The sequence below is a fragment of the Gallus gallus genome, chromosome Z (genome assembly GCF_016699485.2).
Source record: "Gallus gallus isolate bGalGal1 chromosome Z, bGalGal1.mat.broiler.GRCg7b, whole genome shotgun sequence".
NCBI lineage: Eukaryota > Metazoa > Chordata > Aves > Galliformes > Phasianidae > Gallus > Gallus gallus.
This window is the reverse complement of record NC_052572.1, coordinates 2,063,327-2,078,341: the sequence shown is the minus strand read 5'-3', so window position 1 is coordinate 2,078,341 and position 15,015 is coordinate 2,063,327. Positions and strand designations below refer to the sequence as shown.

The 15,015-nt window shown below is 41.3% G+C and overlaps 1 protein-coding gene across 1 annotated transcript in view; it reads right to left on the bottom strand.

Annotated features, from left to right (window-relative positions):
- Positions 1-2,539: 2,539 nt before the first annotated feature.
- Positions 2,540-15,015, bottom strand: part of SKOR2 (SKI family transcriptional corepressor 2) — a 22,013-nt gene continuing 9,537 nt past the window's right edge. The window contains 5 exon segments of the mRNA XM_046905535.1: positions 2,540-3,283; positions 4,873-4,937; positions 8,541-8,608; positions 12,046-12,144; positions 12,540-12,605. Of these exon segments, the coding sequence (XP_046761491.1) occupies positions 4,875-4,937; positions 8,541-8,608; positions 12,046-12,144; positions 12,540-12,605 (296 nt within the window). The 3' untranslated portion in view covers positions 2,540-3,283; positions 4,873-4,874.

The window sequence follows — 15,015 nt, the reverse complement described above, 5'->3', positions numbered from 1 at the left end:
ACTGAGTTTTTCTTGCAAAAAAAAAAAAAAACCCTTCATCACTGCTCAAAGCATTTGTGCTTTGTGAGGAGAGAGGGTGGGGTGCTGTAGGGTGGAGACTCCTTTTTTCCATCTGTACACGTTGGTGTTTTGGGTTGGAAGGTAAGCAGGGATTTCAAAACAATGGAGACTGACTCTTGTTGTTGGTTTTCTTTTTTTTTTTGCTGCGTGCAGGTAATCAGCCACAAAACAGTTACAGCTCCTCCTGCAAGTATCAACAGCACTAAAGCAGCTCTTCGCAGCCCTTTGGACTGGTTGGCAGTGTTTCAGATCTCCACGTTCCAACACAACAAGCACTTTTAGATAATGACGGAGGCTGTGTGTTTTTCTTTACATGTGAGAAACCATCGAATGTAAAGATATGCAGCAGAGCTCAGTCCTGCATACATAAAAATTATGGGAAGAAAACATTTGGAGGAAATCTATGGTCGTAGAGGGGGATGCTTTGAAGGCACCTAAGCTTAGTGTTCTGGGTGGGAGAAATTTGTTCCTGTGTTTTGAGCAAGGGAAAGCACGTACCTCCATGCTTTTGCTTAGTGCTGAAGTATCACAGATGCAAACAGTCTGGGAGTTGAGTTGAGAAGCAGCAGCACGTCTGAAGGGCAGAGCTCGAAATGGTTTGGAGGTGTGTGTGGTAGGGGGAAGACCAGCTCTGTGTGAGAAAAAGGGATAGTTAAGTCACTAATGAGCATTCTGCATGTATTTTTTATTCATCCAAAGACTCCAAAAATTCAAATCACAGCTCAATATGCAGTCTGTGTTGTGTTTAATTTGCATTCCCCTGAATGGGGACTGGACAAAAGAAAGGCTAAAACCAAGATCTGTAGTACAGCTGTCCCTCCCACCTCTTGTGTTAGTACCTGGAGAAGTTGACATTTGGTTAACTGTGGATTTCTTAGAGGTACTGACAGGCTGCATGTAGCAAAAGCTGAATGGGTATGGATGTGCTACTCTATTAAAGCTACCAAACACCCATAAAAATAGCACACCAGCAAGCTCTCACCTTTCATGTCTGCATGGCCACCTCCTGTGGGGAAGGCTGTGGATGTGGGCTGACTCTCCGTTTCAGGCGCTGTTCCCCAGGATGTCTGCAGCTTACCCGTAGCCCCATCGGGGCCACCATCACAATATATGGTCTGATTTTTAGCTGTGCAGTGTGAAGCCAGGAGTTGGGTTCAGTCATCCTTAGGGGTCCCCTCCAACTCGAGATATTGATTCTATGATTCTGTACCTGTCTACAGAGTTGAGTTCAATACAAGGCAGCATTAGGATGGGCACACACAACGTATCAGCTACGTAGGTCATCCTTTTTCTTTTCTTTATGACACCAGCTGGTGAAAAAAAAAATCACATTGAGGGTTGAGTCTGTAGGGCACAGCAGCTTACTGCTACATTGGGAACTTCATCACTCTAACATGTACCATTTTGTTGCAGGAGGAAAGCAAACAAGAGCCAAGGGGTGATAAGAAGCTTCGTGGGATGTTTGCTGAAGGAGAGCTGCTTAGGCGGTGGCTGTTCTGTGTTTGTTCTTGAGCTTTATCGGTGTGAGGGATGAGTTTTTAATTCAAGAGATTTTGTTCACGTTTCACCAGTGTTCCACCTTCACGTGTGCAGTGGAGATCTGCAGGTAATTTACCAACAAGACAAGTGGTGCTCCTGTTTTCTATCTGTGAGCTTAGCGTAAGTAACAAAGTAAGAGTGCAAAGTTGAAGTCTGAACACTGAGTTAGAATTGTATTAGTTAAATATCCTTCATTTCTGCGAGCTGTGCAATTAGCGCACAGCTGGTTACTTTTGCAAAACCAACACGTGGAAGCACAACTTGCAGTGGGAAACATGATGGTCTGAGCTCTGCTGAACAGAACAGAACAGAGAGAAGTAATAAATCTGCTGCAAATCCTTTGTGTCTGCTCCTGGGGTTGAACACATGGTGGGAGACAAGAGGCTGCTCCGCTCACCTGACCACATCCAGGAGCTCTGGCACTCTGAAGCCATTAAGGCAGTAATTTCTTATTGAGCAATGGGATTGCTTTATGTCTGGGCAAAAGTTTTGATCTGCAGCGGTAAGACGTTTTACCACGACACTGCAGAAGAGTTCATTCTTCACAGAAAGGATTGGAAAACATCACTGTGTCACTCTACACTGCGATCTATATGATATCCTGTGTCCTGAGTGCTATGCAGATATTTCCCCGTCTCACAAAGGGTACAGCTGATCAGAAAAAGGCAGAGGAAAGCTGTGGGATTGCTTCTGTTGGAGGAGCAACAACAACTTGTTGGAAGAAAGACAACCAAGGAGGCTCAGCGGCTGCCTATGAAACCATTTTGGCATAGAGAAGTGGGCTCAGCTGGCAGCTGGTTAACACATTGTCAGCCCTGTGAACTGAAGTGCTTCTAAGCAGCTATTCTTGAGGATAAATTTCCCCATTCTTTTTTTTTCTTTTTTTCCCCAGTGGAATAAGCACAGCACTGAATTACAGAGAAGCTCAACTATTATCTCATAGTTTTCTTTGTTTTATTATAGACTTTTTATCCACATGAATGATAAAGAAACTACAACAGAGTTAAATACCTTTTTTGATAACAGTGATTATATTCTTAATTACACTCAATATTAAATTGTAAAATATTTCCAGAAGAGTACAATCTTAATTCATACAGCAGGCAAAATACCAGAGGAGAAAGGGACCAAGGAGAGGGGTATGAGAGTTTCCAGTCTGCTTTTAAAAAGCACTGTGTATGGCTCACGCTTTTTTATCCTTCCATCCCAATGTGGCTCCATCTCAAAGCCACGTTTTTCTTTCCATAAAACAATCACTATGAAGAAGCAAAAGATGATCTGGCGGGTGGTGTCGGTGTTTGTAGCGTTGGAAGGATCATCAGTTCTCTTCACTGCTTATGTATGTGATTCGTCAAAAGCGTTTCCTCTATTAGGTTTAGTAGTCCTTCTAAAAACACAAAGACTTAAACTTTGGTACCACCAAAAAAGATCCAGGACAGGCATTTTTTGATTTTTTTTTTGTTTGTTTGTTCTGTTTTTACTAATAAATGGCTGCTACGTTCTATTTTACATGGTTGTCCATGATGTTTTGAGGTCACTTGTCCTTGAGTTCGGAGGAACCTGATTTGTTTTACTTGTTCTTTATATCCCCAAGCACTTCCATTTTATCAGTCTTTATACAAGTTAGATTTCAGAACGGTGGGTTATTATTTACAAGGGAACAGCTGCAAAAGGTCCTGCGCTTCTAGGAATAAAACAAAAACAAAAAACAACCCACAAAACAAAACAAAGAGAAAATGTTACCATCTCTAAGCCCAAAGCTGATATTTCTTTACTCACAGAAATACAACATTTACTCACAGTCCCAACAAAGCGGATACACCAAAGTCACCTCTCAGGCTGGATATTAGGAAGAATTTCTTCTCCAAAAGAGTGGTCATGCAGTGGCACAGGCTGCCCAGGGAGGTGATGGAGTCCCCTTCTCTGGAGGTGTTCAGGAACCTTGGGGGTGTGGCACTTGGGGACATGTGAGAATGGTGGGTGTGGGTTGACAGTTGGACTTGGGGATCTTGGAGGTCTTTTCCAACCTTCATGATTCTATGATTCTATGATAAGCATCCTCTGAGACTTGCTAGTTAATATTCGTAGAGTACCATGGAAATACTCCATTAAAGATGAAGTGCAAAGAGTAACTGACTGCAATATGACTAAATGCAACAAGACCTGATTTGGCACAGCAGGTCCAACAAAAATAGTACAGGATTTCTGGAAAACACAGGGCATTAACTGAGCAGTTGCTCTGCAGTGCACAGAGTCTTCACTCCCTTGGTGCATTGCATGGGTATGGATGTGCATGCACATTTCTTACTGATACAACTCTTTCCTGCTCGGCACATTGAGAATCTGAAGTTGCTTCTGAGCAGTAGAGTTATGATTCTCTGCTTTACTGGTTTAGCTTAGAAGTTAAGTAACAACTAATCTTCCAAAAGCACCAGGGCCTACTCAGAGAAATCCCTGTTGTCTGCAGGGATGGTGCATCACTGGCAACAGAACCAGCACAAGAAATGCATCCATCCTTCACTCCCAACAAACAAACAGGAAATTCTCAGAGCTGTGATGCTGGGACCTTTCTATAGGGATTACTAGCTGTTGGAAATGCAATGGTGAGAACAAATGGTGCTGTTCAGCCGATGCTGCTCTTCTCAGCTCAGGCTGCTCAGTGCCTTATCCAACCCAGCACTGGGTTCTTCCCATGGTGAAGCACCCGTGTTTCTCCAGGCAGCAGTGCCAGGGCCTCATTGCTCTCTGAGTAAATGTTAATTTAAACATTAAGTCTATGTTTAACACCTGGAACTGAATGTCAAGGCAGTTTCCTACTTTCTGCTGAAGGTACATTTCCTTGAAGACACTTTCCAGTGTCAGAGAGCAGAAGCTCTTGTTCAAGCCATTAGGCTGGCTTCAACCAGTGATCAATACTCATCACTATGTCCCACCCCACTGAAACCTCACAATTTGGGTGGTGATTTAGGACAAGAGGTAATGACCTCAAGTTGCACCAGGCGAGGTCCAGGTTGGATATTAGGAACAATTTCTTCTCCAAAGAGTGGTCAGGCCCTGGCACAGTCTGCCCAGGATGATGGTGGAGTCCCTGTCTCTCTAAGTGTTCAAGAACTGTGGAGATGTGGCAGCTGGGCACATGGTCAGTGGGCATGGTGGGAATGGATCAATATCACACAGCAGAACGATTCTCTCAGTTCTTGCAATGGCTGCAGAGAAAAACCCGATGGCCAGGCCGGACAGAATACCACCCCACCCCTTCTTTCACAAGCTTACCTTTAGCTTTTGCTGAGGTGTGCACCCAGCTTTTCTTTCCTGATCAAGCTTGCTGCATAGGGAATCTGCAACGACACAGAAACAAAGCCACTGTTTTAAGCTGAGGTTTGGCTAACAACATATGCAGGCTGGAATCTCTGCACAGCCAAAATACAGCAGGTTGGGAGTATCAGTCTGTATGTATTTATATCCTCATAATTAGGAAGTTCTTAATAACTATCTCTGCCTTGCACAAACCCGAGAAAAGCCACTGAAGTGGAACAAATAATTAAAGCAAAACAGAGAACATAGGTATATTAGGGAGCACAGTTATATTTAGGAACAAAGTGGGATGATGTGTTCATAGGCTGCTGGGAATGCAGTATGGGACAGCTCTTTAAAATGCAACAAAACTAAATTGCTCTGAGATTTCCCTGTAGGTGGGAATCCAAGTGGCTACATGTTCACTATTCCTCAGTAGTGAATAGCTGTCTTGGAAAGAATCATATTGGGATCACAGAATTTATGCACCTCCACTCCCTGTGCTGCTGCAGACCGAAGTGACCTGCTTCTGCTGCCAGGAACTCTGCCGCACATTCAGAAACAGTGTCAGATGTGTTGAAATCATGAATTCATTTTCATGAGTTCTGAGCTAACAGGATCAGTCCAAATCTGGGAGCAAAGGGAGCCACCAACAAGTGGCTGAATAAGCACGTTTCAGCTGAGACTGTGATGTTTCTACCTCCTGCTCACTCCCAACATCACTCTGCATGGCCGTCAGTTATATAGGACATCTCCCAAGCTGTGCTGACCTAGATAACACAACGAGGTACATTCTGTCAGAAAGGGACTGTTCTCAATCCGTTTTTTTCTGCTATATTTGGCACATCGGTGTCTTTTCAATGTGTGTTGGTTTGTCCATGCTCCCGGTAATAAATGAAAGTAGAAGGGGTGGTGTTCAGGGGGGACAGTTTTTTACAAGTTAAATCACGTGCAATGTCATCTGTTTTTCAAGCTGCATGAGCATTTTGTGAATCCAGTGCTGCAAGAGAACAATATTTAGGGCTGTTTGTGACACTACAGTGCCTTTTGTTCATCCAGAGTAAATGTTCAGATGAAGATAGGATCGATACTTAAAAGGGCACAAAGATGTTTTGATAAGATTCCTGGAGCACATCCCCTTTGGCTTTTGGGAACTGATCTCTGCCTGGGATTATGCATGCAGAACTGATTTCCATCCTTATATAACTACAGATGATCCTACCAAAATCAAATCAATATTTTAAAGCGCCACTATTTCCCATTTCCCTTTTCACTTACGGAGCGACAAGCACGCAGTGACCAACATCTCTGCAAACCTACATACAATGTGAATATTCCCGGTGTGTATCATGAATACATTCATTGCACGAAGCCTCAACTTTCCATGTACAGTATAAAATAGGAACTGAATCTATTAGAGCTTTTCTTAATTACAGCAGGACTCCAAGGAACATGATCTCATACCTCCAAAGACCTGAGAATGCCACACCAGGGTGGATTTTTCCTTCTTTTAGAGACTTCTTGTAAACCTTTAAAGATTGGGATAGAAGATGATGAAGAGAAATCAATTTTGTAGGCAGATAGTTCCTCATTTATTTTCTTGTCTGCCTTCAAAGAACAGAGCTGGTTCAAAGTAATACTGAGGGCTAGAGGCCATCAAACATCAGAGGAATTTTAGCTGGATCCAGTTTTGAGGGCTGACCATTATTATCACCCCAAAGTTGGCCAGTGGGGAGGACGCCAAGACTCTGGAGTGAATATAAAATTCATCTAAACCAGATGGAAAGACAAAAGGCTGTCAGAACAACTCGCATTTCTAACGTGTCTCAAAGATCTATTGTCTTTATCCCCATGGAAAAGTAGTGGGGTTGATCACAACCCATGCCTGAAGCAAAGTGGGACCTCCACATACTCAGCCATTTGGGTAGATGATGCTTTGCGGCAGGAAGAAGAGAAAAACACACTCGGTGATTTAAGATCAATTTTCTTGTTAAATATGATGATTTATTGATCGTTTCTTGGCACTTGGCTGAAAGCTTGGCATATGGTTGAAGTGCTTCCTGGCAGATGCTCTGGGCACTCGGACCAACTCCTTTGTAACAAAAACTGCCAATGGACACACAGAGTCCAACACTGCATCCACCTGCCAAGCCAGGTTGTGTCCACAGAGGTCAATATCCATTTCAGAGGTTGTAACAGAACACTTTCCCAAAGACTTGAGCCTTGTTCCTGGCTTTCAGGAAGCCATAAAATAATTCTTTAAAGTCCGGAGTGGACAAAGCATTAAAATTACAACTCATTGATTAAGCAGTGAGGCCCTCAACGAGGAACGCTAAACCTGTGCCACGTTGCTGTGAGTGCAGTGACGGCAGAGTGACAGCAGAGGGCACTTGGAGTCTGAGCCATCGCCTCCCATCCAACAGCTCAACTTCCCAGCACGTGTTTGCTGGGGTGGCAATTTATCATCGCACTCTGCATTGCAGTTTCACAATGTCAAAAGTGCTTTTAAACAAACAGATGCCTTCATGGTCATACTGAAGTGCTCAGGAAGAACTAGGTTAAGTTGCATATGCACACAACGATGAGAAAAGAAAAAAAAAACACAAAAAATCAACCAAAACCCAACTCATTTATATAATCCTAAAAATAAAAATGACTAAGCCAAATTCTGTGGCTAGTTAAGCCAGTAATTTTTGTGTTTAATCCTACATACATACGAAGCTGAAAGTAAAATTGTAATTTGAGTATGCATTAAAAATTTCATCTTTTCTCTTTGCACTGCAATTACAAGAAAATTGTGCATGGGCAACTTTGTGAAAGCAATGCTACAGTGTTTCAGTACATATAAAACTAAATAACTGACTCCTGTTAAAAACAACAGACAAAATTTATCAAAATAAATCCTGCTTTTTAAGGTATCCTGAACCAAAAGATTTAGTTTATCCATGGCATGAGACAAGAAGGCCGACGGGATTCCAATGAAACTCTCTGCCAGGTACTGGGAGATGAAGGGGAACACAGTAACAACTGTACATGTGAAAGAGTGGAGACCAGCAGAATAAAAACCCCTCAAAAATGGTCTGGAGTCAATTTTTCCCATGAAACAACCTCCTTCCAACACCCTCCATCTCTCATTGAAATCTCTGAAGTCAGCAGGAACAGGGAGCACGGAGCTCTAAAAATAAGGCCACTCTAAATGCCTCGGAGCACAGTACACATGTTTGACAATCATGGCCTTCAGCTTTATTTTTATGTCCTAACCCATCAAGTAGAAAATGACAGCACCAGAAGACAGTGACCCCTCCCATTTTCAGCAAGAGGAAAACTGAGCTTCTCAAGCAGACGGCTGATTCAGACGTGGAGATTTTTGGCAAGCCTGACTCAGGAAAGCTGTAGTCTCAGTGTTCAGTCAGCACATTCCATTGAGTTGAAAGATGAAGACCCATCTGGTTATGGTATGAAAGTAAATCTCCAGGTAATTAGGCTCTAAACCAGTTAAGAACTGCAAGCTAACGTGTTCCTGCGCATAAGGGAATGTGAGCTCTGTAATATTACATCTACATGGCTTCCAGAGGAAAAACTTGAGGGTGTACTTAAAAAATCGAAGTGATAGTTCATAACATTTTTAGTAAAAGACATAGACTCACAATTTGTAGCTGCTGCACCATTTCTTCTCTATATGCCAGCTCTCGTTTCATCTGGTCTTGAAAATTATCTAGTAAGAGAAAAAAGAAAAAAGTAGATGCAGTAGTTGAAATAGAGACCAGAGCAGAATTCCTATAAATCAAACAAAACCAAACCCAACTGAAGCACATCAAAGCTTTTCTGAATGATATACCTAACAAAAACTTCTTATCTGATAGGAGGTACTGCTGATGAGAAAATAGATTTGGAAAAAACAGATCCAGCTCTGTCCTCCCCCAGTTTGCAAATGTAGGCTCCTATGTTTCTGTTGCTAACTTTCATGCCCACAGTGATGTTCTCAATGGACCAGACTCTGCAGTCATCAGTCAAACTCCTACAAGAACTGGAGATAACAGCAAAAGCTGCTTTGCTTTGGTATAAATCTGCTGACGTCAATAGGGACGTCCAGGATGTGAGAACAGAAAGCGTTCAAGGCTGCAGGATTTGATTTGTAGTTTACAACATTGTGCTGACAACTTTGAAGGCAGCTCAAATTCCTTAAAGAGTGTTGTGGAACTCAGATAGGAAGAAGTAATTGAGAGACAGATCGCACGTTCCCATGGCACAACCTTTCAGCTCTAGTAGGGTCTTGCTGAAGAGTACTACAAGGCCAAAGCAGCCAGAATGGCTTATCTACAATTAATAGTCTTCAACAGTCATGTTGGCTGTTGGGACATGGCTCCAGAAGTCATGGAGCCCCAGGTTGGTATCTTCTCTCCAAGCTCTATGCATGTATCTCGCCACGCTTCGTTTCTTCACCAGTAAATCAGGAATAATAGCACTGCTTCACCTGCCTGGAGCATAGGGAGGATTAATAGATTAAATGACTGTGGGATACTTTGATAGGGCAGTAATGGGAGTCACAAAATACCAAAATTGCAATGGAAAGATTTGATCCCAGGTGAGAAATGTGGCTCCTATCAATGTTCCTTGTTCTGCCGTGGGCCTGGGAACGAGCTCATTCCCTGCAGAGCCCCACAAGCTCACTACATTTTGAAACCCAAAAGCAGAAGCAAGAAGACAGAGAGCCCATCACAGTGGAGAAGCAGGAGCTGCCTTGCCTTGGGGGAAAGGAGGTGTGTCCCTATCCGGTGTGGGCAGGGGGAAGGGCTGGAAGAAACTAGAAGGAGGCAGAGCTCTGTTGTCTTCACACAATAATTCAGTCCTGTCTAAATGAAAAGCAAAGGATGTTGCTTAAGAGGCATGGAGGCAGTGCAGGAATGTTGAGAAAATATCAGATAAACAAATGGAGAGAAAATTTGTCTAGCTGAAACCATCAGGAGTCCAGCACGGCTACATTGAAAAGAATGCAATGACATCTTCAGGAATTCCTTCAGATTTCATTTTTTTTCAGCCTGTTTTTTCCTCTCCAACTTGAAAAGAAAAAGAATACAAGCCAGTCTGCAATTCCTCTCTTGCTTACCAAAATAGCCTTTTGGGACAAAAGGTGATGGTCTCTTGTCACTGTGCTAGCTACTCTGTAGGTCCTCTTCCAGTTTCATTTCAATAGGAGCAGGCTACACGAAGAAATGCTCCTCATCTCCTCTCCTCCCTGAACATCTCTCCACAGTCTTGGTACAAACAGCTCAGAAATCCTGCTCAGTCCTGCACTGCAAACTCGCTGTGCAAATGGGGTTAATGGTGAGGATAATGCTTTTTTTTTTTCTTCCTGCGGCATTTATCTGAGACTAAACGCTTGCAGACAAAGCCATGAGCAATGCCCAGGAGAAAAGAGATGAATATTTAAAGAGTTTTCTTAACACAAACTTAAATACTTTAACTATGCAGGCTACGTTTCTACTGTTTTACTACCACATCGTTAAATGCTGCCGGACAAAACGTGAGCCGGTCCACACCAGACGTAAAACCGGTACAGGATTCTGCCTTCAGCACCTTGGTGGCGGACAGAGGCTCCGTCCCCATGGCCGCTCAGCGCTCTGCCCAGCTGCTGCCGTGAGCCAGACTGGGATGCAAACCTGCTCTTCTCTTCCTCCTACAGCCCCAAGTGTCTCCAAGCCATGAGAAGTCCACCAGCACTATTTTAACCGTACCTTCCTTAGTCGGTTTTCAGACACTTCTCTCCTTTAGTTGGGTTTTCTATGGTTCCTCTCTCTAGATCTTTCCTATCCAGCACCATCACAAGCAGTTAGAAACCTTACTAGGGAAACCTGCAAGACAAATAGCTTCTAACACCTGACCTGAAGCAGCAGTCCCATCTCTTTCAGAGCACCACACACTGCTCTAGAGGACAAACCGCACTTATCTCAGATTTTACATTTACTTGCTTGACAAAGACCCATTTTCTTGTTTTATTATATGTGGAGGGGGGTTTTTTTTGGTAAATCTAAATCTGTAAATAGGTTTTACGGTCACTTACATATATTGTTTATAGCACATTATCTGTTTTCTATTTTAATCCTGAAGAAAATTGACCACTGCTTTGTGGTATGTTGAAACCACATATTTTTCAAGTCGGCATACGCAGTCGCCACTTCCTTGGTCGGCCGTATGTGTTCTTTTCTTTTATTTGAATTGTATTTCATGTGGTTTAATTGCAGTGTTTATTTACATGGCAATGACAGAGCATTAATTTTACTGTAGAAGAACAAAAGGATAAATGAGTGACCTGAATGGCAAAACTCCAAGATGCCATTTTACCAATACCACATATCAAGCATTTTGATCTATACAAATTATTTGAAAATTACCTCACTCTCAAACCCACATAATGACTGAATTTATACTGAAGGATGAGGTTACCTCCTTTCATTAATATCTATACCACTTCAGGCTCTTCTTTATTTATGAAGCTTTTGAGATTTTAGCTAAAGATGGAGTCATTTCCAGAGACCTGCCTTGCACTTCCTTGCTTCTCTGAATTTACCTTATCTACAGAAAGCAGGAAAAAATGTATTTTCTTTAAATAACAAGAAAGCACAGTCTGTATTCCCACCTCTTCTTGTAATCCAAACATTCCTCAGCTTGCAGCAGAGGTATTTGTTGAACTGGGGTACTGGCAATGCTGGGTTTTGTCCCTGGAGTTTTTAGGAAGCAACTCAGAGCTCTAACAGAACAGAGAGCTTCTGAACTCTTCAGGAAGCTCCAGGAAACCAACCTGAGGGCTGGGCCGGTATGGTCAGATATAAGCTAACTTCTGCATGAATGCATATTTTCCCCATCTTTATGTCATTTATTATTTCCTGGTGCCTGCAGTTCAACTTCCTGTTAATTTAATGAAAACCCTTCTAATTGTCCATTTCACTTTAGAATGCACACCAAAAGGGACATCTATATTTTTTCCTACAAAAGACCGAGGTTGGTAGTCTGAAAAGCCTGAAAAGCCACAGAGGAAGTTCCACCAATCTCAGCCGAAAATCCTGGCAGTACAACTGAGAACATGCTCCTCCTGTTATTCACAACTCAACAACTCTCAAAAAAAAATGGCAAAACCACAGAAACGTGTCTTACTGAATACTGGGAAAGATGCATTTCCTTTCAACACCTGGAACTCCTGCTCCAGCCTCCTCCGTAAGTCAATTTGTTCAAACAAAACCTTCTGGAGTTCCTCTAAGAAAAAGAAAAGAAAAGTGGTGTTACTGATCTGTGGAAATAATTCTTGAGAGAACAGTCGCTGAGCAATTCATTACGATAAGACAAAATATTTTAGCAGTAAAAAAAAAAAAAAAAAAAAGTGTTGCATAGACCTACGATAGATTTTGTGCAGAAAGCCATGAATATAAATCAATGTAATATATTATTTTAAAGTATTATATTACAGTGTCATGTATTGATTGATATATATGCATTAATCTCAATTATATCCACCCAAAGGTCCATATATTATTCATATGTTACTTGACAAGCTTAAAATATGGTGCAGAACAAAAATGCCCCCTATTATCCTCATATTCTATTAAAACAAAAAGCAGTTTTATAACGGAAGAGACTCTGATTTATTTCACCTTTCCCCATGTTTTCTACATCCTTCTTCAGCGAATGAGGTGAATTGGCTTCTTGTGTGTGCTCACCTTAAAAAAAGAAAGGAAAAAAGTTATTGATTTACCAATATTACTTCTCATCAGAATTGTCTTTACTGTGCAACTGCTTCAGAGAATGTGGAGAAAAATAAAATAAAATTACAGAAGAAAAAAAGATTAAGTAAGATTAAGATTTCTCTCCAACATCCAGATGTCATTTACAAACACAACAAGCCCTACCTGAGACCAAAGATACTTTTCCTGGTACAGGCTTGTAAGGTTTAAAGGTTTATTTTAATTGTCCTCTGAAAATGTGATTTTCTTTCTGTAGCTTCTATGAACAAGGTTTTGAAAGAGGCTAGGAAACAGGTTTTTAAATGACAAAATACCGCTCTCACTGAAATTAATGGGAGATTTTCTATTACTTAAAGTTGAAGTATAAAAGGACTCCCAATAATTAAGAAAATGTTTGGTAAGGAGGCAGTTACTGAGCTAATTGGACTAATTCTTGGTTTTTGTCCAGCCACTAAGTGCACATCATTAACCACTGATGAATAACCACAAGGAAGACATATGTAAATCTGCTCATTTATTTATGTATTTGAAAGAGTCATGGAGAAAATATCCTGGGCGGGGGGAAAATGAAAAGCTCTAGCACTGAACACAACAGGTAAGACAGCAGCTACTCAAAAGCTCACAGTCACAGAGCATCGATAGCAGGTCACTACAGCGAGCTAATTGGGAAGTTAAATTGGAAAGTCTTGTTTTCTATGCAATCAGAAATGTTTTTGCAAAAAATTTATTTCTGATTTTAAAAACTAATGCACTCTTACATCCAGTAAACCTTGAAGTCATAGTATATGAAACATATCCAATCGACGTGCACTTCAGCATCTACCCTCTCTTCTTATTTCTATGTTTAAAATAAAAATAAACTCATTTGGGCATACACATTTACACAACTGATACCTGCTGCCAATTGTGCCATTTAAATCTGTTTATGTAATGCAATTATTAAAAAAATCATTATGATATTTGGTACGAACAATGCATTTTCTGCAGGTGAGCGGTCTCTCAAACTAAAAGACGCAAAATAAACAAAAAGAAAACTACGTATCACTCTTTAAGCAGTGCTTTTAAGTATTCACATAATGAAAAATGATTTTTTAAATTTAACATAGTGCTGTCTTAAGCAGGATTGTTAATAAAATAAGTATTTTGTTAGATAAGTCTAAAACAAATAAGAACACACAGTCAAAAAGAAAGAATTTAAGTTTAGGACGGGTACTCGTTAAATTGTAAATGTCAACCATTCTTGCCTCCCAAATAAGTAAGGAACAGGGTGGGAAAAGTGAAGGTATTTAAATGCAAATCCCAGCGTCTGCATTTTAAAGAATCAACCTGTTCTTAAACTGCTTTCTGCTGTTCATAAAAGGGCCTCGACATTATTATTGTTAATGGCAATAATAACAACAATCGGATGAGTTTCACCTTCCCAGTCCCCCTCAAAATGATAATCAGGAGTCTGCTCTTCTGTTTTTCCATACTTCCCAGAGGCCTCATCAAGTGCTGTGTACTGTTATACCTTAATTGAAAGGGAGGAGGTATTGAATATTTAACCAGCTTCCTTTCTCTTAAATGTTAATTAAAAGCTAAATAGGTGTTTAAAAACAAACAAACAGAAAGCCCAACGAATTTTAATCAGTCTACAAAAAAATCACTTCCCCTCCTAATAGCTCCACCAGAATTCTCTTGGGCCTTCTCTATGCGCAAAGTTGTGTTCAGCAGCATGGAAAACAAAAGCTGTGCAGACCCAGAGATATATGGTCATCTAAGTTTGCTTTCAGAGAGGTTTGGTTTCAATTTAGTCAAAAATCTAACTGTACCTCAAGTCTGCGGTCATGGGGTAGAAAGAGGCAAAGTGTCCAAAGCCACTTTTGTACCTCTGTTTTTCCTGATTAGCGCAGCTCTTTTTCATCTGGAGTAAAGGTGGATTATATTTTGAGGTTACACAAATGGCATTATTTATCTGGAACACTGTATACTAGGAATAATTTCTTTTTAGAAAAATAGTCGCTGTCCCTGGACGTGTTCAAGAAGTGTGGAGTTGTGGCACATGGGGACATGGTCAGTCAGCACGGTGGGAGTGGGGTGAGGTTGAGCTTGGGGATCTTGGAGGTCTTTTCCAACCTTAATGATTCTGTGATTCTATGATCCGTGGAGGAAAAAAGTAACGATGCAGCACCAACGTTCTACCAGGCCCACAAACTCAAAGTGCTCCATTATTTTTTGCTGGAGAGAACATGTTACTCAGACACAAAGACCATGGTAGTGACAGCATTGTTACCTTCTGTGTCCAAATATATATTCATTCAAAAACTATGGGCAGATGTGAAACGGCAGACTTGGAGAGCTCCAAAGGCTCCATCTGTATTTACAATTAATGACTTGCTGTAAGTCA